At 47.2% G+C, this 22,951-nt stretch overlaps 1 protein-coding gene across 3 annotated transcripts in view; it reads left to right on the top strand.

The window, feature by feature from the left end:
• Positions 1 to 22,951, top strand: part of LPIN1 (lipin 1) — a 124,746-nt gene that overhangs the window by 76,457 nt on the left and 25,338 nt on the right. Inside the window, exons 6-15 of one of the 3 annotated variants that reach the window (XM_059942193.1) lie at positions 1,864 to 1,989; positions 4,162 to 4,266; positions 7,904 to 8,033; positions 9,245 to 9,560; positions 10,656 to 10,749; positions 11,411 to 11,601; positions 12,662 to 12,755; positions 13,507 to 13,576; positions 16,991 to 17,083; positions 20,152 to 20,231. In XM_059942193.1, the coding sequence (XP_059798176.1) occupies positions 1,864 to 1,989; positions 4,162 to 4,266; positions 7,904 to 8,033; positions 9,245 to 9,560; positions 10,656 to 10,749; positions 11,411 to 11,601; positions 12,662 to 12,755; positions 13,507 to 13,576; positions 16,991 to 17,083; positions 20,152 to 20,231 (1,299 nt within the window). Of the gene's footprint in view, positions 1 to 1,863; positions 1,990 to 4,158; positions 4,267 to 7,903; positions 8,034 to 9,244; positions 9,561 to 10,655; positions 10,750 to 11,410; positions 11,602 to 12,661; positions 12,756 to 13,506; positions 13,577 to 16,990; positions 17,084 to 20,151; positions 20,232 to 22,951 lie in introns of all 3 variants that reach the window. The other 2 variants (XM_059942192.1, XM_059942194.1) reach the window with 2 other exon arrangements.

Raw genomic sequence — 22,951 nt, 5'->3', positions numbered from 1 at the left:
CAAGCAAACTTTTCAATTTTGATGAGGCCCAAAGTTGAATGGACACCTGTTATTTTTCTTTGCTTTTAATAGTGTGACGAAATGCTGTTTCTGGGTATTACTGTTTTGGTGAAAAATGCCATTTTAAAAAGCCAAAACATTTGTAAAGAATATTTGATGTTTCATATTTTTATGTAATTCAGTGTAATTTTTGATCGTTGTTTTTGTGTCTTGTTAACACAAAAGAAGGGAGAAGGATGGATAACTGAATCATTTTGCTGTACACTTGAAACTAACATAACCTTGTAAATTAACTATACTTCAATTTAAAAAAAAAGGGAGAAGGAACATCAGGATTAACCTCTTGCTTTGTTATTTAGAATAGAATTTTTTTTTTTTTTTTTCCTGGCTAAAAATAAAGGCACATTGGCAACGTCGATTTTCCTAACTGTGGCCTCTGATCTGCTGTGGGCTCGGAAGCTGGGTGGTTGGGTTTATTACAGTCGTCTTCCCTGTGTGGCTCTTAGTTCCAGAACTTAGTGTTAGGTATTTCAGATAACATCCAAAAATAGAGACCAGTGGCCTCTGCGTGAGTGAAATAGTGAATCCTATTTCGTTGAGTATGCTATACCTGAAACGAGGTAGATTTGCACCATTTCGTAATTATAAGACTACGACTGGGGGCTTCCCTGGTGGCGCAGTGGTTGAGAATCTGCCTGCCAATGCAGGGGACACGGGTTCGAGCCCTGGTCTGGGAGGATCCCACATGCCGCGGAGCAACTAGGCCCGTGACCCACACCTACTGAGCCTGCGCGTTTGGAGCCTGTGCTCCGCAACAAGAGAGGCCGCGATAGTGAGAGGCCCGCGCACCGCGATGAAGAGTGGCCCCCGCTTGCCACAACTAGAGAAAGCCCTCACACAGAAACGAAGACCCAACACAGCCATAAATAAATAAATAAATTAAAAAAAAAAAATGCAAGAGAGCAAAAGTTCACACTTTAAAAAAAAAAAAAAAGACTACGATTGGTTGTGACATTTATTTATTCTGCTAGACGAAACATTATCTGTGTACGGCCATACAGGGATTTGGTAGCTCACTTGTGCATGGCAAGAGTTTTATTAACCCTCTGGGTACGGTTTTGGGCCCAATCCACCTCTCAGGCTTTTGCGACATGAAATGTGAAAGACAACTCTGTAGGCCCTACAGTGTAAGTAACAAGCAGTGTGGTCATCGAGCCCATGTCTAAGTCCCAATTCTTGAACAAAATCACTTTACATTTATAATTCAGCCAAAGCATGAGCACACAAAACATTTCTCTGAGTCACTTTTTTCCTGTCCACATTCCTGGAATGTGCCTGGAATATGCCTGGGTAGTTTATTTATTTTATTTTTAAAAATTTTATTTATTTATTTATTTATTTATTTTTGGCTGCATTGGGTCTTCATTGCTACGTGCAGGCTTTCTCTAGTTGCGGCGAGCTGGGGCTACTCTTTGTTGTGGTGCATGGGCTTCTCATGGCAGTGGCTTTTCTTTTTGCAGAGCACGGGCTCTAGGTGTGTGGGCTTCAGTAGCTGCAGCACGTGGGCTCAGTAGTTATGACTCGCGGGCTCTAGAGCGCAGCCTCAGTAGTTGTGGCGCGTGGGCTTAGTTGCTCTGCGGCATGCGAGATCTCCCCGGACCAGGGCTCGAACCCGTGTCCCCTGCATTGGCAGGCGGATTCTTAACCACTGTGCCACCAGGGAAGTCCCACCAGGGTGGTTTAAAAGGAGATCATGTTAATCTATGAAGTATTAGCGATAATCAAGGAAAAAATGGAAACTTGCCTTTATTATGAATCTTATCACTAATAATTCTTTGACTTTGATTTTTTTTTGGTCTGCAGAACTCTTTCTAATGATATACCTCCATTCCAAGGAGATATCCCTAAGGAAAACCGTTCCCCAGTCATGACTTACCCTCAGTCAGCATCTTACCCGAATTCCGACAGAGAGTGGTCACCTAGCACCAGGTGAGTGGCTGGTGTGTGTACGTGTGTGTTCACCTGTCCTGGTCCAGAGGATTCCAAGTCAGTTACAGGAAACATGTTTAATAAAATAGTGAAATCTAAGTAAAAAATGAAACGAATTAGGACTGGAAAAAACACAGTTTAGAGTAGGAGGTACAGATCAGGATTAAAACCAGAGCATGTGCAGATCATAAACTTCTAATAGCAAAATGGAACTACAGATATGGCTCTTAGCTTCCCCAGGAGACACTGAAAGGCCAACCACTTGTTAAGTTACATAAAGCTAATTGTCAACAGGAGCAGACAGGTGACAGAGCCTTTCTGGAACCTGAGCCCTAAAGTGGGATTCAAGAGCAGAGAGGTTGCTTCGGGGGCCCCTGCGGTCATTCGGGGCTGCGAGAATGATGCCTTCTTCCCTTGCTGCGTTTACGAATATTGATTTCCCTGAAATGAACTCTCAAGGGGCCCTAGACTTCCTGTATCAACTTGGAGAACCAGAGCTGCTCCGTGTGCGGGGAAGACTCTAAAGTCTTTAAGGCTGCGAAACCTGTGAGGATATGTGAGCCCTTCTGAGCAGTTTTCAGGACTGGGGAGGGGACAGAACTGAAGCGTGCCTTCTCAGCAGGGATAATATCACCCCTGTCGGGACAAAACTTGGTTCTGGGGTGGGAAAAAAATCTTAGATATTATAATAGTGTGTGACCTCCAAAGGGCCACAGTACATAAGCAGATACATAGTATATCCATGGCATTACAATTTCATGGTGGAGGGAGGGCTATTGGGAAAGAAAAGATCCCGGAGGTGTGGCGAGAATGGAAAAGAGGTTGGGAAGCACTGATCTAAGTGACAGTGACATCCTTTGGTTACTCGTGCTCCTAACGTGTTAGGTTTGCTTCTGGTCTAAAGGGGAGGTGTTGGAGCCCCCAAGCCCTGGCACGTGCTGCAGGGCTTCCCACCTGAAGCCAGGCTCACGTAGACACCACTCCCGGTTCCAGTCTGACCCGAGTAATCTCATTAATGAGATGGCATGGTCAGCCCTGTGCGCTGAAGTTGAGGTTGGAGAAAAATGGATGTGTCACGTGCCTGGTTTCTAGCCAGGACCATGACAGTGCAAGTTCGTCAGCCAGGGTGGGGCTGGGGGCCCGTGGAGTCCCCTCATGGGGGTCTGTCCGTCCTCAGGCCAGCCCTGTCCAGTAGAAACATAATGCTAGCTCCATATGTGATTTAAAATTTTCTAGTAACCATCCTTAAAAAATGAAAAGAAACTGATGAAATTAATTTTGATGATCTATTTCAATGACCTGGTATATCCAGAATATTTTCATTTCAGGTAATCAGTTTTTTAAAACATTATTGAGCTGTTTCACATTCTCATTTTCATAAGCCTTTGAGTCGTGTATCTCATATGTGCAGAACATCTCAGTTTGGACCAGTCACATTTCAAATGCTCAGTAGCCACATGCAGCCCATGGCTACCATATTGGACAGTGCAGGTGTAAGACCTTTCTAGAACCTCGTACATTCTCTCCCTAGGTCTGTGGAGTTAAACCCTGAGGGAAAAAACACAGAACTTTTAGGAAGAAAATGATGTGGAATATTTAGAAACCACTAATAGGTAGAAAAATCTGTTCAAACACTCTACATTAATTTTAAGCATTTAAAACAAATGTTTTAAACACAATCCTGTATATGTTTCTCTGTCTTTCATGTTTTGCTCTGTGAATCCAGAAGAATGACCATGTCAGATTAAGTGATCTGGCCACTGTTAAATGCAATTACAAATTAGGATAAATAGATACATTTCCATACTTGGGTTTATGTGTTTTCTTTTAAGAGACAGTTACCAGCCCAAATTATCAAGCCTTTTGGAGTAAGTCATTTGATTAGGCACTAAATTCTGACCCAAGAAAAGCGAGCTTTTATGGGCATATGGTTGAAATAGAAAGTGAAATGGGTGTCTTGGCAGTTTCCTGTTTTTGTGGTTCAGAAGATTCATGTTGATTTCTTAGTGATTTCAACATGTGATCCTCTGCTATTGTTCGATGCCCAAGTACCTTCACTTTCTTAAAGATGTTATCGTGGAGAGTAGTCGAATAATTGATAAGAAATTTTGTTTAATTGAATTGACCTGTGATTTCTCTCTCCTTTAATGTGGATCACGTGGCATCCAGTAGCCTGATAGATTGCAGGAGGCACCCCCCTCGTCTGGCAGTTGCGGCCGAGGGCGGTCTTTCTAGCTCTTGCCCTCCACAATCTTCCCACTTCCACGCTTCGGAAAGGTAGATGGGTTATCTTCCCACCGTGGATGTCTTTGATAATAAAAACTTTGATCTAACTCTTAGAACTATGTGTTGCCATTAACCAAATTACTTATGTAGAAAATACATGTAGATTCTATGAAGTGAAAATGTAGATTTAACTCTTACCAATCTGTTTTACCAACTAACCAAATCACTTATGAAGAAAATACGTATAGATTATTACTTTTCCTTTCATTTTAAGCATTTGTCGATGGTTAGATTTTTTTTTTTTAAAGTACTAAATTTAACTCTCTGGAAATTAGGGTCAAGCATATAATTCTTTCTAATTTTGTGAAGTGCTTTGAAAAATAGAACAATGCATTGAAAATTGGGAATATGATCTCTGTTTTGTGTCTGGGGTTGTTCAACAAATAAGTTTACGAGACTTTTTTAAGATGTTGCTTAAGCATAAGGAGAGTTATTACTATAACTCACTAAATAGCTTATGGACTTTCTGGGACGTCCCTGGCGGTCCAGTGGTTAAGACTTCACCTTCCAAGGCAGGAGGTGTGGGTTCAGTCCCTGGTTGGGGAGCTAAGATCCCACACGCTTCACGGCCAGAAAACCAAAACATAAAACAGAAGCAATATTGTGACAAATTCAATAAAGACTTCAAAATGGTCCACATCAAAAAAAAAAAATTCCTAAAAAAAAATAGCTTATAGACTTTCTGTGTAATATAATCAGATGTTTCCACAGCATTTGTAGCATAGAATTTTGGAGAATAGCGTAGGATGGACTTGAAGGTTTGGGTTCCTAGATTAGAGTCTTCATCTGAGGCAGAGGCCTTAGGTTCCTGCCTCCATTCCCTCAACGTTGCCCACGCTTTGACCTGCCTGCTTTGTAGACCTACAGGGTTTTCTTTAGAAACCTGAACAGAGAAGCTGTGATGAACTTCTACCTGGGAAACTGTTTTTCTTTTTGATTGAAGAACCCAATCTCAGGACGTACTTCACTCACAGATTACTGTGCAGAAGAAAGGCCATTTTAAAATGAGGTCAACTAAGTTGTGAGCAGTTATAACTGATGTCCCTGATTGGGATTTCAGGGAAAATGCTGAAAGCTATTATGGCTAATAAATGCATTAGTTATGAAGATCAATCGGTGACCTTGAAGCTTACTTTTTTGAACAACCCTTATCTTAAAAGTCTAATATTTGGTAATCATATTAGAAATTCTGGAATCATCTTTCTCATCGATCACACTCAGCACTGGGAGTCTTTTTCCTAATTCATCTTCTGTCTGTCTGAATTCTCTCAACAAGCAGCGCAGACCGTGCTCATGTATTTGGGTGCGGCATCCTTCCGAGAGGCTGGTGCGGCCTGGGGGCCAGCGTTTATTGTAGCGGCACAGTGAATGTGAGAGGTGACACGTCTAGCTTATGGCTCACACAGGGCTGGGTCCTTTGTGAATATGAATTTGCCCACCTGAATGCCTCTGTGGAAACCGTGTGGCTTGTAGCTTTTATCACAGCATCAGAATGTTAGGGATTCTGGAGTTGAGCGGGGTGACAGAGAACCGCGTTCAGTGTGTGCATTCTTCTAGAGTGGGGTTTGGTAAACCACAGCCCGTGGCCCCAGTCCGGCCCACCCTCTGTTTCTGTAAAGTTTTATGGGGCTCAGCCAGTTTGTCCATATATTGTCTGTGGCTGCCTTTGCACCACAAGGGCAGAATTGAGCAGTTGCTGCAAAGATCACGTAACCCGCAAAGCCTGGAATTCTTGCTGCCTGGCGTCTTAGAGAAAACATTTGCTGACACCCGACTCCAGAGCAGGCTCAGTCTGAAGGGCTTGACTTAATTTTGCGCGGTGGGTAAGACAATGTATTGTTCCAAAGAATTTACAACAAAATGTAAATAAATTGTATTCTTTTCAAACAAATGATTTGAGGTTTGGGTGCAGCGCCAGTGAGGGTAGGAAGCCCGTTACGATGGATTTCCCCCGTGATGCCTCTGGAGAAAGAATGACCCAGGTCACAGTTGTCGGCACAAAGGCCCCTCGCTGGAGGCCACAGCGCTCCATTTGCACATGTCACTGATACTGAACGTGTAATTCTGGACACTTCGGTGCCAGAAAAGCATTGACCCTTTGTAGAAAAGCAGACTTAGGAAACTAGAGGGAGCAGGACAGGTCGGAGGTGATGAACACTTCACCTCTCCAATGTCTGGAGGGCCCAGCGTTCCTCCTCAGGGGACTCCTTCCTTATGGGCACGAGTGTGTGTGTGTGTGTGTGTATGTGTGTGCGCGCGCGCGCATGCACGCTCATGCGTGTAGAGGTGTCCCGTCGTTTACACGCCCTCGGTATGTGGTCTCAGGGTCCTCCTCTCCGCAGACTGGCCAAGCGGAGCCCGAGGGCTGCCACGTGCCGTTGACGTGGATGGAGGGCAGCGGGCCCCCAGGGAGGGGGAGCCAGCCAACGTCCACCTCCGTGTGAAACGATGGAGAGAAGCAGCATTTAGTCTGTTTGTCCGAATGGCTGGACTAAAGAGAGCCAGGAGCAGTTTAGCCATTCAGGGTCCCTATTTGTCTGAAACGAGCTGTGTGTCATCCACGAGCTCTCCTTGTCCTGGCAGGAGAGTTCTCTTCCCTTGGAGCTGACATCTAACTTGAACAGATGAATGAAACCAAGCACATGGATGAGAGGTGACTTAGGGGAGACCGTGTGAGGGCTGTGAGAGAAGGTGCAAAAGGAAAATCGCAGGGGCTTTCTTTCTCACGTCATTTAAAACTGTCATCTTACTTAGAGGAAATGGTGCAGGAGATGGAAGACCAGAGATAATTAAATGGGTCTTTTTTCTCATCCGCATGTTGTTTAGAAGGCTGTGAGAACTCTGTAGATAAGTTGGTGGTTTCTGTGCTTGGACCGAGGTGTGACAGCTCAGGGCTCAGGAGTGAAAATGTAGAAAACGCAGAGAGGCAAACCCAAGTTACAGCCACTTAAAAGCTGGTCTGAGAATTAAGCATCATGATGTGTTGTTGCAGGAAGAAGAGCTTAGCAAATAGGAATCTTTGAAGTATTCTTGGAAGATATAATATTTTGCAAAATCTCAGCTTGGAGGTCCCTGCCACGTTAGTGAGTTATTGGTGGCATCTGGCATTTGTGGTAAAGTTGGCCCATGATCAGTTTCCCTGTTTTCAAAGCCGGTGCAGATTTATACATATTTTCAGTATAGGATATAATGGGTGCATGTTCGAGATGGCCAGGACCCTCTTGCAGCTGTCTGCGAGTTGAGGGGCTTGATTTGGAAATTGGCATTGCAGGAGCGTTGAGGTCAGGGTGAGGCAGGGAACGATGGCAACCAACTTTTCTTCCCTTTTCCGTTTCATCTCTCTTTTTTCCAACTTCCCCTTTTAAATGCTCCTTCTTCTCATCTTTACTTGCTTGGAATTTGGCGGCAGGTTGGGACAGGGCTACCCAAATTGGGAGCACCTTCCCCCTTGGCGCGTGTTCTGTCGAACCCTGGTGGCCACAGAGGGGATAGTCATGAAGCCGTGGACATAAGGCAGTGGCGGGTTGGGTGCATTTTTCTGGGCTCTCCCGAACCATAGAATTCTGGGCCAAAAACAATTTTAAAAGTTTCCCTTCCCACTTTAATCATGCGTTTGTGTTTTCTTAAGTCCTTCAGTTTCCCGACCTTCAACACCTAAAAGTGATTCGGAATTGATCAGCAAGTCTGCGGACAGGACAATGCAGAAGAATAATCTAGAAATGCTCTGGCTTTGGGGAGAATTGCCCCAAGCCGCAAAGGTAAGTGGCTTTGGGGCTTTTTTTTTTTTTTTTAAATAATAATATTGTAAGATCCTTGGAAGATGCTACGGCCTCTTGTATCCCCAGTAAATCTTTGTGATACGAAGAAATGAATGAGTGAGTGAGTGAAGATTGAAAGCATTCCTGTTATGACTCAAGAAGGGCAGCTCTTTGGAGACTAGGTCTGTTGAGGCTGAAGCTGTGGGTTGATTCCCTTTCTAGGTTATTTAGGTTATTTAGCTTTCACGGAAAACGCTGATTTCTCTGCCCACAAGTGGTAGTGCTGATGCAGCCAACCATCTTTACAAATTCATGTCATTTGTTGCTGGAGAAACGGCACGAAAGGGCAAACCCATCACTTCTTCTGGCAAAACAGTTCCGGCCACAGATCCACTGTTGCATTGTTTTCATTTGTGCCCGAAGCTGTGGGATCGGATACAGAAATGCATACCCTCTCCCCACTTTCTGGCCCACAAATTGCATTTCGGTTTCTGTTTGGATAAATCTTTTCCATAACTGGAAACTCCTTGGAGAGATAGAGTCAGAAATGCTAATTTCCCACTCATGTGAACCAGCCACCAAGTCTGCCCTTGTTCATTCACGTTTTGAGAGTAGACTTCACTGAAATATAACACACGTTCAGAGAAATACCCAGATCCTAAGTGCCGAGATCAGTAAAGTTTCACACTGTGAATGTGTCCACGTGACTTGCACCCAGACCAGGAAGTGGGACTAAATCAGAACTTGGAAACCCTCTGACCCTTTGCAGTTACTGTTCCAACTGACCGCACCCCCCCCCCCCGCAAACCCCCAGAATAAACCCAGTCTTGGCTCTAACAGCAGAGATTAGTTTTGCAAGATTCATCATGTTGTTGGGTGTAATCGTAATTCACTTGTTATTCTTATTACTGCAAACGCCCTGTGGTGTGAATACACTTCCCATTTTCCTGCCGGACGTTTGCGTGCCGTTGCTAATCTCACTCACTGCTATTTGGCAGTTGATGTTTTCTGTGAAAGTTCATTCACTTTGGAAGTACTGTTCTTGGTTTCCAGACCTTTCGGCAGGTACGGAATCACCAGGTGACTCCTGAGGCTTCACCGTGTCCTGCCAAGTGTGGGCATGGCTCTGGAGATCCTTACCTGCCCAGGTGTTCTTTGGTGACTCAGTTTCTCTCTGACCTTCTCTCTCCCTCCCTGCCCCTTTGATCTAGTCATCTGCACACAAGATGAAAGAGTCCAGCCCGCTGAACAGTAGAAAAATCTGTGATAAGATGCACTTTCAAGCCATCCCCAGTGAATCTTCAGACGCGCTTAGTGAACCGTCACCGACACTGGCTGGGGGGTCTCCCGTGCAGCTGCTGTTGGAGCAGAACAAGCCGCAGACGGAGACGCAGTTCGTGAACGAAGAAGATGTCGAGGCCTTAGGAGCCGCAGCGCCCCCGTTGCCTGCGATCGAGGAGCCCAAAGCCCTCTCCGCCAGCGCTGCCCCGGCAGCCAGCAAGACGGATTCGCCTTCTAGGAAAAAGGGTGAGGATGCCGGCGCTTGCCAGCTCCCTCCTGCGAACTTGGGGCTCGGCACACTACAGCTTCTTCCCCCCAAAGTTCGGGGTGCTTCAAAGTGGAAACAGGGCATCTCTCCTGTTCGGTCTGTACCCTTTTGCTCAATGTGTGAGTTCTCAGAATTTAGTCGTAGAAAATCCGACCTGAAGGAGGCCTCGGGGATGGTGTGGTGAGCCCCGCCCTGTGCGGGTCAGGGATGCTGGGGTCCAGCACACGCTGGGACTGCACAAGACGTTGATGACTAAGCTAATCTGTGCCCCCGCTCCCCTCGCCCCTAGTTTCTCTCTCATGCATTATCCTGTTTTAATTTCTGCATGCTGTGTGTCACTGTTTCAAATGATCATTTTTTTGCCTGACTTCCCTACTAGAACATATGTGCTCTACGAGGTCAAGAGTCTTTTTGGTCTGTTTACCTGTTTCCTTGGTACTTAGAATAGTGGTTGGCACGTAGTGGGGGCTCCTTACATATAGCTGAATGCCCACCTGGTTGCCTGTCTGGAGCAATGACATTAAGCCTATCTGTTAGCCGTGTGGCTTTGTGCAGTGTTCTAGGTTTGTATGAACCAGTGACGTAATTCTCCAGCAGAAGTAAGCTGGAAGGCTGCAGTCATGGTGCCCAGGGGCCGATGGTACCCTCTTTAGGGTACCGTGCTTCAGAGTCTTGATGGGGAAGTGCTTAATGAAAGCGTTATTGTTTAGTAATAATAATAACAACAGAACCAATACCATTAATGCCAATAATAATAATAATAATAATGATGGTAATCGTGTCAATATATTGAGCGCTTAGTACTGTTCAGGTCCTTCCCAGCTGGGGAGCTGAGGCTCAGCGAAGTTAGGCGACCGGCCCAGGCCACACGGCTGGCGAGGGTGGGAGCCACATGCGAATCTGGGCCGTCGGCCTCGGCGGCAATGCCGTGCCGCTGGCTTCTAGCTCTTGGGTTTCTTGCAGTTTGGGCACATCTGCACACTGTGCTCAAGTGCCCTTTCTGGAGACACTCAGAAGTCCATGAGGTTGTTTCTGGAGAACGGTGCTCTGATTTGACCCCTTTGCTGTTTTAGACAAACGAAGCAGACACCTTGGTGCCGACGGCGTCTACTTGGATGACCTCACAGACATGGATCCTGAAGTCGCTGCCCTGTATTTTCCCAAAAAGTAACAATTCTTTTTATTCTTCATATCATTTTCTGTAATCTGAATATTAATCCGGGAGTCTGCTTTTTCCTTACATTTGATTAGAAAGTGAGTAAGAAAAGGCTGCCGGAGGCTCATGTTTTACTGTGAGAAGAAACCAGTAAAAGCAGTGGACTCTGTGTAGATGTGAGCGTGTGGGTGTGTCCCCGGGGTGGCATCTGAGCGGGAACGCAGGCACGAGGCCACCTCCCCGATGACACCAGGGTGGTATCGCAGTGGTCAGTGGCCCGCACCCCGAACCAGTGGCAAAGAGCGGGCATCTGTGTGGCCCTGTCCCTCCCCCGGGGAGAGTCTCCCGTGGCCACTGGGGGCCCATCTTCAGTTCTCCCGTGATTTGCAGGGAGGGCCAGATCCTCGGAGCGTGTAACAGAGGACTGTGGCCTCTTAGGACAGCGTGCTTTCTCTTCCGTCAGTTTCAGTGTGTCTGGGAGAGGGTGCAGGGAGACGTAGAGGCCAAAAATGATCGTCTTCCCTCCTGAGGTCGTTCATTGAGCTTGTCTGTCTTTGTCATGGTGCCTGAATGAAAGTCTGTCCCGGGATGAAATCATTGGCTCCTCTGATTGCCAGAGCCCCTTGATATCCATGTGAGACCTCACAGCCCGTTCCACTCTTCTGCTTCCAGCGGAGACCCTCCTGGGCTCACAAAACACGCCAATGACAATGGAACCCATTCAGCCAACCAGTCCCCGCAGTCCGTGGGCAGCTCTGGCGTTGACAGTGGCGTGGAGAGCACCTCGGACAGCCTGAGGGACCTGCCGTCCATCGCCATCTCGCTGTGCGGCGGCCTCAGCGACAACAGGGAGATCACCAAAGGTACCGTCGGGGAGCCGGTCCTCAAGCCAAGAGCGCCCCCTGGTGGCCGCCGGTGGGAACGGCCCGAAGCCTGGGCTCCTAGAATGAGTTCAGGTCACGGGCGATGTTCTCTGGCCCGGTTAGTGAAGCACACGTGACCCACTGTTGCTCAGGCCCCGAACGTTGCTGCCTGGCGGTTGGCTGACCTCAGGGTTCTGTGGGTCACACGTGGCTCCAGGCGGCAGCAAAGCCACTGGGGTCACGGGTCGTCAAGTGTGCCCGCAGAGCACAGCGTGTGCCCGTCCTGCAGGGGTGTCCCAGGGCGGCAGCGTCAACACGGGGAAAACACAGTATGTTGCAAGTGTGCAGAAGTGCCGGAGGGGGGAGGGATGTCTGAGCAAGTGCTGGGACACATCCCGGCTGCATCCGAAGGGGGCACCCACCCTATTTATAACAGTGGTTTCCCAGCGTCTTATGCCAGTTATGTGGTGAGGTGGCCCTGAGACCCCCCAGTCGATGCAGTCAGCCATTCCAGCTGATGATTCCTGGACCTGGTGGCCCTGGGTGTTTCGAACCCCAACCTGCCTTAGGCAGGTCACCGCGCTTTCATTTGTGACTTTGTCCATGCTCACGACCACCGAGGGCGTAGGCGAGGTTCCTATCCCCGCGTTACACGTGAGGGAACTGAGGTTTGGGCAGGTTGGTCACTTGCCCAAGGTCACACCAGTGACTGTGACTTAAACCCGGGTGGCCAGACCTTGAGCCCTGCTCGCCGGTCATCTGCTTCTGCGGGCACGTGTGTTTACCGTAGTCCCACACGCCTGCTGCCGCGGAAGCGCGTGTGCACTGACTAAGGGTCAGCCTGCCCCCCATCCTCCGACCGCCCCACCTCCCTCCATTTATGTGCAGACGCTGCCCCCAAACTAATGGAAGCCCCCTTTGCAAATAGATTTTATAGGATTGTCTGCACAGTTGGAATGTACAAACTCTCAGAAAATAGCTGTGAACATGAGCGGGTGAAAAACAAGCTTGGGTTTTGAACCAAATTTTCCTTCTATTTCCCCTATGCTTGCTTTCACAGATGCGTTTTTGGAACAAGCCGTGTCATATCAGCAGTTTGTGGACAACCCTGCCCTCATTGACGACCCCAATCTTGTGGTGAAGATCGGGAATAAGTAAGTTCCTCCCGAAAGTCATTTCAGCCGTCGTGTGATAATGCTTCAGCTTCAGTTTCTCAACTATAGAGACCTGGACGATAGCTCTTGGAAATACATGAAATTAAGTCTTTGTTAAAAGTCTACTACTGTCTCTTCACCCTTGGCAAAATGCTGCATCACTATATAGCGAGAGTGTTGACGTCACTGGATCCCGGGGGGTCTACACTCACCTGCATGGGATTTCATGATGGGAGGTGTGATGTCACAGCCCTGGCCCGTGGGGCTCGGCCCATATGATGCGCGGGTGTCGCACGATAGACTGCACACACCCCGTGAAACTTCGTTGTCTAGGGTCAAGGGACGTGCACGTGTTTTTACAGACTTGGCAAACTTCTCTCTCCAAGAGGAAGCCATGGACGTTTATGCGTTAACTGAGGGTCCTAGTTTCCTTTTCCTTGAAAGGTGGCAAGAAACGCCCCAGCGCGTTGGTGGTTGATATGCTGCGAGGCAAGGGCTGCTCTCAGCTGGCTGCTTGGTCACCCGCCATGCCGCGTGTCCTGCCAGACGGCCGTGGCCGCTGTGGGTTTGGATGGAGGAGGGGCTCCTGCAAGGGCGGGGCATGTGAGGGCCGGGCCGGGGTGCTGGCCACAGTCTTGGGCTCTTTAAGGACCCAGCTGGAGTTCCAGAGCCTTCCACGACCACTTCTCAGGACATGAGGTTTTCAGTCTGAGCCTTGGTCTTCTGACATCTTTTTGTTGTTTCGTGTCAGATACTATAACTGGACGACGGCGGCACCTCTGCTCCTGGCGATGCAGGCCTTCCAGAAACCTTTGCCAAAGGTGAGCTTTACCATGAGAAAGAAAGGGACACGGAAAATGATGGCGAGATGAATCTGGGGGGTTGGAACTTAGCTTTTAATTTAGAAACCAGGAGGTGAATTACACCGTGCTGTTTGGAAGTCCAAGGGTGTAAACGTCAGGGTCTCTGTTGCACCTTGACTGTCCTTCCCCCCTCCTCGCAATCAAGGCAGTGCCAGTCCGAGCCCGGCCCCCTCCAGTACCCTGTCCCCGCACCTGCCGTGCCAGGGACATAGGTGGAGGCAGAGCAGACGGGCCGACGTCTGAGCCCGAGGGAGACGAGGGGAGAAAGGGTGAAGGGCGGGAGCAGGCAGCAGGGTTGGGCGCAGGGAGGTGCTGTACCAGCTGCCAGGTGCCACCGTCAGCATCAGGCGTCCCTCAGCCAGGAAGCAGGTCCGGGGCCGATGGGCCGAGGAGGAGCAAGTGCGGGCTCTGGGCAGCTCGTAGCTGCACCTGAGCGCAGGTGAGCGGCTGTAGGGAAGAGGCAGGCGAGGGGCAGACGCCCTGCTGCGGCCCCGCTGTGCCCGCATCCTCCCCCTGCCGGTTCCCCGGGCCTCGCCTGGGATTGACCGTTTTCCGGCGTTGGGTCTTTCTACCAGATGCTACGTTCTTTTTGCTGCAGAGGCCACGTCTCACGCCTGCCTCCTTCATGTGCTTAGCGAGCGCTTTGTGCTGCCGTGGATGTTGTGGTCTGTGGGAACCCTCATCTCTGAGGTTCCCGAAGGTCTAATCCGACTTCGTTGAGCCCCTGCTCTCTCCTTTGTGGTTGTGTGTGTGCGTGCTTTGGGGTTGTGACCTCATCCCTGGGGGTGCTTTATCTGTGAGTATCCTTTGCGGACTGGCTGAGGGCACGTTCTCCAGCGTGGCTTTTGTTTTGTCCTCGGCAGCTTCTGCATCGTATCCATGGCCCAGGACAGACTTTTTTTTTTTTTTTTTTTAATTTATTTATTTTGGGCTGCATTGGGTCTTCATTGCTGCGTGTGGGCTTTCTCTAGTTGCGGCGTGTGGGCTTCTCATTGTGGTGGCTTCTCTTGTTGTGGAGCATGGGCTCCAGGCACAGGGGCTTCAGTAGTTGTGGCTCACGGGCTCTAGAGCGCAGGCTCAGTAGTTGTGGCACACGGGCCCAGCTGCTCCGCGGCATGTGGGATCTTCCCGGACCAGGGCTCGAACCTGTGTTCCCTGCACCGGCAGGCGGACTCTTAACCACTGCACCACCAGGGAAGTCCCCCAGGACAGACTTTTATGTTACGTGTCTCAGCTCTTACAGATCCAAAAGAAGAAAGAACAATGCACTAGATATTTAGTGATAAAGTTCACAGAAAAAGAAATGACTCCTGAACTTAAAGAAATGAGTCTTTGTGGTACGCGTTCTCAGTCTTTCTACAGGTTGTCAGTAATTTTTTGCATTCTGTTTTTGGTGTTTATCTAATACAGAATTTATCTTGATATGTAGAATTTTTCACCGTTTTCTTTTGTGGCTGCTGGGTTTTGTATCACACTTGGATATTTTGAGAGTCATGAGTGAGGTATCAGGAACCATATCAGTATTTTTTTTTTTTCTCTTCAGCTGGTTATTGAATCAGGAGGCTTTGGTTGCAAGAAACAGAATGACTACAAGTGCCTAAAATAATAGGGGTTTATTACCTGGCATAATAAGAATGCTAGAGGTTGGTAGTTTCAGGCTTGATGAATCTGGGTGAGCTTCTTTGATTTCCTTGGCTTCCCCTTTACGATCCCAAGATGACTGTTTTACCCATCATCTCCTCATACAGCCGCATCCAAAATAGGAAGGATAGAGGCAGGCTTCTCACACTTCATTGGCCACAACTTGGTCACATGACCACCTCCAAGCCAGTTGTTGGCAACACAGTGGAATGGCCAGTCGAAGTGGTGCTGACCAATCGAAATTCCTCCTCTGGAGCTGAGCCTGCCTTCCCAGAACATCCTGTACAGTGTAGTCTGATTCTCGAGCAAAGTGTTGCCTATGTTGGCAAGAAAGAAAGGGGATGATTCACCCAGGGAAGCAACCGAGAGGGTCTGGCAAAGCTACCTAATTATCCCGATACCTTTCATTAGATAACTCTTTCTCCCACTGATAGGCAGTTACAACTTTATCATATTACTACTTCCTCCGTGAATTTAGATTTATCTCTGGACTTTGTCTTCTGTTGCATCAACATGTTTACTCATGTCCCAACACTGCATTCCTTTAAATACTATGGTTTTTAAATGTATTTTAATAAAATAAATTTTATTAAGGCTCATGCCTACTTATTATTCTGAGTTTTCTTGGCGAGTTTTGTTTGTTTGTTTTATAATTGAACTTTAGAATCAGTTTGTCTAGGGTTGAAAAGAATCCTGTTAGTTTTTTTTAATTGGAGTTTTGTTATATTTATGGATGAAATAGGGGGAATAGGGTAATTGACATCTTCATGAATTGTCCTATTCGTGAATTGGGTATGCATGGTTTGCTTTTTAGTGTATTTTGTGGTTTTCTTTTGTGTCAGGTAGGGATTTTTAAATGATAGAAAGAAGCACACATCAGGCTAAATATGTGAATTATTTCTCTTTCCACTTACCTGCAACTCGTTCGGTTGAAAGACTTAAATCTTTCATTACTAGCTGAGGTATCAGCTACCTGATAGTTCTGTAAACCAAGGAAAGGAAATTAGATAACATTTACCTTGGTCCTGGAATTAGCCTCAAGATGGCTATTTTGTTCTTTGGAAATATGTAGAAAATTATTATTATTTTTTAAAAATTTATTTTATTAAAGTACAGTTGGTTTACAAAGAAAATTATTAATTAACATTTAATCTCCTCCTATTCAATTGGCATTTATTTAGGGCAAGAGTATGAATTTTCTTTTTAATACTTGAGCTTTTAAATCAAATGCATCTATTAATACTCAGTGTGCCAAAATTTGGAAACTTACATTTACTAAAAAGATCCTGTGCATTTTACCTTTTGTTTAAGACTGTTTACCCTATACCTCATGTTAATCATTTCATTTTTTATTTTATAATCATCTTATTGAGAATAACAATATCTTAATCAGTAAACCACTTTAATTTGAAAACTTCTGGTCTGACTAATCACTAATGATTTTCAATGCTTTCTTTTTCTGTTGTTGTTGTGTTGTATTTTATTTGTTGTTTGTTTATTCCTTTAACATCTTCTTAAGTCTTCATGCTTAAGTTCTCTTAATGTAATTTTGGACTCCATTAGGTTTTGCTTCTCAAAAATTTTTAATCCACAAATAGTATGTTGTGTTTTCTCTGATTTTTTTTTTTTTTTAATCTTACTTTAATTTGCATGTGTGTGTCTTTTGGTTTGAATGTGCTAAGTTGATCTTTTTTTGGTTCCATTATTTATGTTACCATCCATTTAAAACAGGCCACGGTGGAATCTATCATGAGGGATAAGATGCCCAGGAAGGGAGGAAGATGGTGGTTTTCATGGAGGGGAAGAAACAGCACAATCAAGGAGGTGAGTCTGAAAAACAAGAGTGTTGCTACTTAGCTCAGCGAATTTTGGTTTTGGGCAGTAGGGTTTGTCTTCATGCGCGTGTCAGTGAAAGAAGCCATCACACTGAGTGTGCAAGAGTCAGGCCTGCCACAGGGTACGCAAAGGCAGCACAGAATGAGGGGAGGTGGAGAAGGGCCCGGAGAGGTGAGCGGAGTAGCCATCACCTCCTGGCTCTGTTACCTCTCAGCCTGGGGACCATGGTCGGGTCACTCCTGCTCTGGAACGTGTCTTCATCTGTAAAAAGAAGAGATTCAACGTGATGTTTAAAAAATTTTTTTTTTTTTTAAAGTTAAATATCTTCCTGTTGCTTGTGAGAACAGTTTTAACGAGGTAGACTTACAGCCTAGACTAATTCCCATTAGTCGTGTCACTTCAGTGGCTTTGGTTTCCATTTCTATAAATGCCTATAATTTGTTTCAGATCTTTGCCAACCTCTCAACCTATTTCTGGAAGCACTTTCTTTACTTGGCTTCTGTGCCAGTGTGTCCGCCTGGTCTTTCCCCCCACCACCGCCTCGGGGGCTGTTCCTCCCCTGGCTCAGCCCCTTTGTAAGTGGGTCCTCAAGGGTTGTCTTAGAGCCTTCTCTCCTGCTTCGACTGCCTGTTTTTCCCTAGGCAACCTCATTCACGCCCATGCGATGACTCCATTTTTATTAACAAGGAAGGCGTTTTGTACTCCATGTCCGTTTATCAGATAGCCAACTAGGCAGATATCTCCACGTGGATGCTTCAAGCGCTTCAAACTCGTCATTTCTGAAATCGATCTGATGGTTTTCTCTAGAGTTCTTCCTTTGTTGGACCGCCGTCAGAAAATGGCACCACTGTCCGTCCGCAGGCTAGTACTTCCTTCTTCCCTCACCCCTCCTGTCAGTTAACCATCCTAAATATCGCTCAGGCTTTCCATTTCTCTCTAGCTCCACACCCCACAACTCAAGGCTGCCACCTTCCCTCCGAGGATTGCTTCTAAATGGTCTTTTTGTATCCATTCTTGCCCTCTCTTCCTCATTCTCTGCAGTTGGCATTGGTCTATGTAGTATAATGGCCCCATTTATATTTCTCCCTGCTTAAAAGCTTTCCGTGGTTTCCCAGCGCTCTTATAATTAAGACCAGTGTCCCTAGCATGGTCTACAGGACTTGTGTATCCTAGCCCCTGCCTCTGTAGAGCCTCACCTTTTGCCATTCTCCCCCTGCCCTCTGTGCTTTGGTGGCCCTGGCTGAAAGTACATTCTACCCCAGGACTCTTGCATGTGCTATTTCTCTGCCTAGTGTTCTTAGCACCCCTGTCACCCTTCTTCACTTAATTAACTAGCATCTCAAATGGCCCTTTCTGGGCAGGTTAGTCTAGTCTGCTGTTCTCTGCTCTCCTAACCCTGCCTGTGAACTTTTCCTTCACAGGTTTTCTCATCGTTTATAATTATACACCGATTAGTACGACTGTTTGATTGACATCCCCGTCCCATCCAGACCCTAAACTCCACGAAGGCAGAGACCACACGTGCTCGTGGCTTTGATCCCTGTGGTCTCCCGAGCACCCGTTTTTGGGACCCAGAGCAGGGGTTCGGCAGATGTTTGAGGGAATGCTGATTATACTTTTGGAATCTAGTGTGAAGAAAGCCCAAGGGCAGCAGTCAAGTTGTTTATTATAAGAGTTAAAGAAATCCCAGGAGCTCAGTTTGTTTATTTCATTAGTTCAAAGGGAAAGAGTCTGTTGGGAGGGTTTCCAAGATAAAACTGTTCTTGGGCATTTTCTGTCCGCATACCTGAGCTTTGCTGACTGTCCCATTATCTCCAAGGGGTATAAACACGGTAGAGCAAGCATGTGCTTTACTTTAGGAGACTTAAAGTGTAAGGGGCCTTTCTGATTGTCTTACTGGAGAGCAGAATGTTCGAGAATTTAAGAAGAAGGCTACTTCAGAGACCTATTTTTGCAGAGTGTCCAGAGTTTCATTAGTTGGAACTGCGGAGAATGCGGCATGCAATAAGGAAGAGTTATGCAATCTCTTAAAAACCTGAAATATATTTCAGATAGATACACATTCCTGCGCTGGTCTAATAAAGAATTGTTAATAGTGGCGGCTAAGTTACCTGCCTCAACAGATAAATTAAACATTACTGGGCCTGTTCTCACGTCAGTTATTTGTGTGCTTATAAAAAGCTAAAGATATTTGGAAATAGCTTGTACCCATCAAATGTTAAGCTCGTCACCCTGTTACACTGTTTCTATCACTCATTTTCTTTGTTCATATTGAAAACATCAATCTCTACCCCCTGACCAAATGACCACAGACCATGAAATTTGACTGTAAATTCTTTGTCCTTTGACACACCTGTCTGGCCTGTGACGACTGCCTGTGACGTCTGTGGGGCTAGTGGAGGTTCTCCTCCTCCCTTGCCTGCTGTGGGCCAGGCTCTGCGTTCATGTGCAGCATCTCCGTGGTCCTCATGGCAGCGTTAGGAGATGCATGTCATCATCCCTGTGTTGCTGGTGAGGAAACAAGGCTCCAGAAGGTTCCATGACTTGCCCGAGGTTCCTAAGCCAGGGCAGCAGGGCTGGGCCCAGAGCTCTTAGAACTCCAAAGCTCTTTCCAGTACATCAAAGGAGCATATTCTATTAAGAGCATGCGGTATTGAGAAAGAGAATGCGCCCATGTTTTTCTCAGGCAAAATATGGTGTGAAAATATTTTCAGGCATTTCTATCAGCAATTATAAGAAAATATTTTGAAAGCCCTCGCGTATCCAAGCAGCCCTTGATAAAGCATTTGCATAAGCTACAGTGATTATGAAGTTTGGTTTGGTGCCAAGGATACTTATGGAAAACAGACTTATTTTTGTCAAAAATATTTCTCAGCTTAATTGTAGACGGCTAAGCAAAGGAGTAACTAGGACCCACCATCCCTGCGGGGGCGTGCCGTTGGGGAGGGCATTGGGGCCCTGCTCTGGACTTTGGGGAGCCCGTCACAGAATGCCAGTGGTTGTGTAGGTGGTTTCCCTTTGGCGTGGCCATGATTCTTTGTCTTCTTCTTCTCCAGGAAAGTAAGCCAGAGCAGTGCCTGGCAGGAAAGAGCCACAGCACTGAGGAGCAGCCATCACAGCTGGGCATGGCCACCAGGTACAGTGCCAAGTCACCTTGGGGTGTTGCGGCTCCTTTCTATGGCTAGGGTCAAGGCACAGATGCTGATAGGGTTCACCGAATAGCCCAGGTCCAACTCAGTGACCTGGAGCAATTTTCTCAAATTGTTGTTCCCATGAATCAGATGGAAGCATCTGCTCCTTAGATACCGAATTTCCAAAGTAAATGTGAGGCGTACATGAGATAATGTAACGAGCACTCCTCGTGGTCTTGGCACGTGCTAGCCCTCAGTTTACAGAAGGTGATAGCAGTGGTGGTAAATAATGATGATGAGGATGAACAACAGCGTTGACAGTGGCATGAAAACAAGTTGCCCTTCTGAAGGAACTTGCCTTTCTCTATAGTTTAAACACTTACCTGGACTTACATTGATACTTTCCTAAGTATTGATAGGGATTCCTATTAACTTGGTATAGGAGACCTTAGATTTTGATAATACGGATGGATCCATATTAGTCGTGTTTTGTGTTCAGGGTAACCTGCTTGTACGGGATTTGAGGGTAACTTCTGTGAGGGCCATGCCATCACCCACTAATTCGACGGTGTTATTGTGTATCGACGCTGAGTGATCCGAGCTAGTATAACACCTTTTCCATATGACCTCACCCTTCCGGTATTCCTGTGCTTGAGAAACCCAGGGTTGCGTTTCTCATTTAGCAGGCAGAAAATGCTAACATGTTCACTGAGGGCAAGATGCATATCTCTATCCTCTTTATGGCTTAGAGGCCAAGCCAGTGGCTGACCCAGAGCAGGCATGTCTTAAATGTGCTATTGCTGAACTGATGAGATTTTCCCAGTATATTGTTGTTTCACAGGGGAGGCGGGCTTAGATTTCAAGTCCTTGGATTCCTGGCCATAGCTCTGTATCTTAAACTATTTTATTTCTAGAACTCATTGTTGGAAATAGAAACTCATGTAGGTGTCACGTAGGAAACAGTCTGATTTCTTTCTTGTCCTCTGTGGAGAAGAGTGTGCGGGACCTGATAAAACTCTGCATGGCAGGGCCGGCTCTCGGCTGGGATGCTATCAGAGGACACCCTTCCTGTTCCCCCTGGTGGCGCCCTGGCGCTGCCCCTTCCCATCTGTCCCCGTGCCGGTCTGCCCTGGACAAGGGAGCAGGGTTGAAGAGCTTGTGTGTTTCTTTTGCAATCTTCACCCTCCATCTCTGGCTCATTCTCTGGGGAGGGGCTTTCCAGCACGGTTATCTGGATACCTTCCCGACCTGGAATTTTGAGTGTACCTTGAGTGAGCTTGGAGGGGAGAAGGCAGGTGGAGCTCGGGCTAAGAATACACAGTCCTGAGGGGTGTAGGAGGCCGCTAGGATAGAAGGCAGTGGGTTTTCGGTAAGTAGGTGTTTGAAGCAGCGGGATGTACATGGTAGACTTCGGAGTCAGGCAGATCTGGCTGGGAGTCCTGGCTTTGGGTAAACTCCTTTCCGTATCTGAGGGAAGGAACTAGCGTGCTGTCCGTTCCCAGAGCAGCCAGGGAGGGAGACACAGGCAAAGATGCCACCCTTCTGTCCTGAGCAGTTTAAAGCAGCAGTTTGGCTGCACTGGAAATACCCTGCTCTCCTGGGGCTCTTTTTGAGACCCTCTCTGTCCTGCAGTAATTTCCAAGCAGAAGAGGCAGCATGAGCTGGGACTTTGTCACTCTTCTCTGTGATCTTTGGTGAATTCCTCAGCCCCCTCGGTGTTTCCTCCTTCATCTGTGAAATGGGCACAAGACTGACACCCACACCGCAGGTGTTGGCTCATCTGATCCTCCCCGCAGCCTCATGAGAAAGGAGGTGCAGAACGTAAAACCCAACAAGGCCACATGGGCTGTGCCTGCGGTCAGGAGGGTGGCTCTGTGGTGGCCTGGAGGACACAGACTCATCTTAACCGTGCAGTTGCAAGTGTTTAAAATTATACTCCGCAATATGGGCCAAACGCAGGATGTCCGCCAAATCCGGCCTGCGATATGCCAGTCTGAGACCTGGGGAAGGCTGGCCAGGGGCTCAGAGAGGTTTAAAAGGGACAGAACACGACGGTGGCTGGTACGGACTGTGTGTTCTTCTCCTTCCCGGCCGCCCCGTGGGCCGAGGGTGGAGGGAGCAGCAGGGGGCGTCTGCAGCTCTTCCTGAGCTGGAACATCGGCTGACACAGTCCATCTGAAGCGCTTCGGATTTTCTTAGTATCTGATGCGATCCTATTCAGATGTTGACAGAAACGCTCTGCCCTGTTAGGTAGAAAGAGTTTGACTATCGGCCACTCCGAGTTAGTCAGTCAGGCTACATTTTTTTACGAAACCTGAAACACGAAGAATTGGCTCTTGCGAAAGGGATTTGAGGTTCTGAAAAGTCTTCGTGTGAAGTCTTCTGAGCAGTGTACATCTTTTCATTTTTACTGGCATCCTAGTCCCCTAATTAGATTCATGCAGTTGACTGAAAAAAAGTGTCGGAGTGCTTTCCTAATTGACAGACTTGTGATTGACAGAACAGTCCCTGAAGTCTCATAATTGAGCAAACAGCTTGTCACCATGCAAGTCATTAAAATACCGTCAAAAACTGCACACTGACAAGTGCGAACTTCAATGTTGTTCCCAGCTCCTCGGCTGAACGCAGACACTCGAGTGAGATGAGCCCTTTTGTTTCGTTCTGTCGCTCCTTGCAGACGCCGCAAAGCCAGTGACAGTAAGGACTGCTGCAGGAGTGGGGAAGG

This window comes from Balaenoptera ricei, chromosome 13 (genome assembly GCF_028023285.1).
Source record: "Balaenoptera ricei isolate mBalRic1 chromosome 13, mBalRic1.hap2, whole genome shotgun sequence".
Classification (NCBI taxonomy): Eukaryota; Metazoa; Chordata; class Mammalia; order Artiodactyla; family Balaenopteridae; genus Balaenoptera; species Balaenoptera ricei.
Note: the sequence above shows the minus strand (reverse complement) of the source record. Positions and strands in the feature narration are given on the sequence as shown.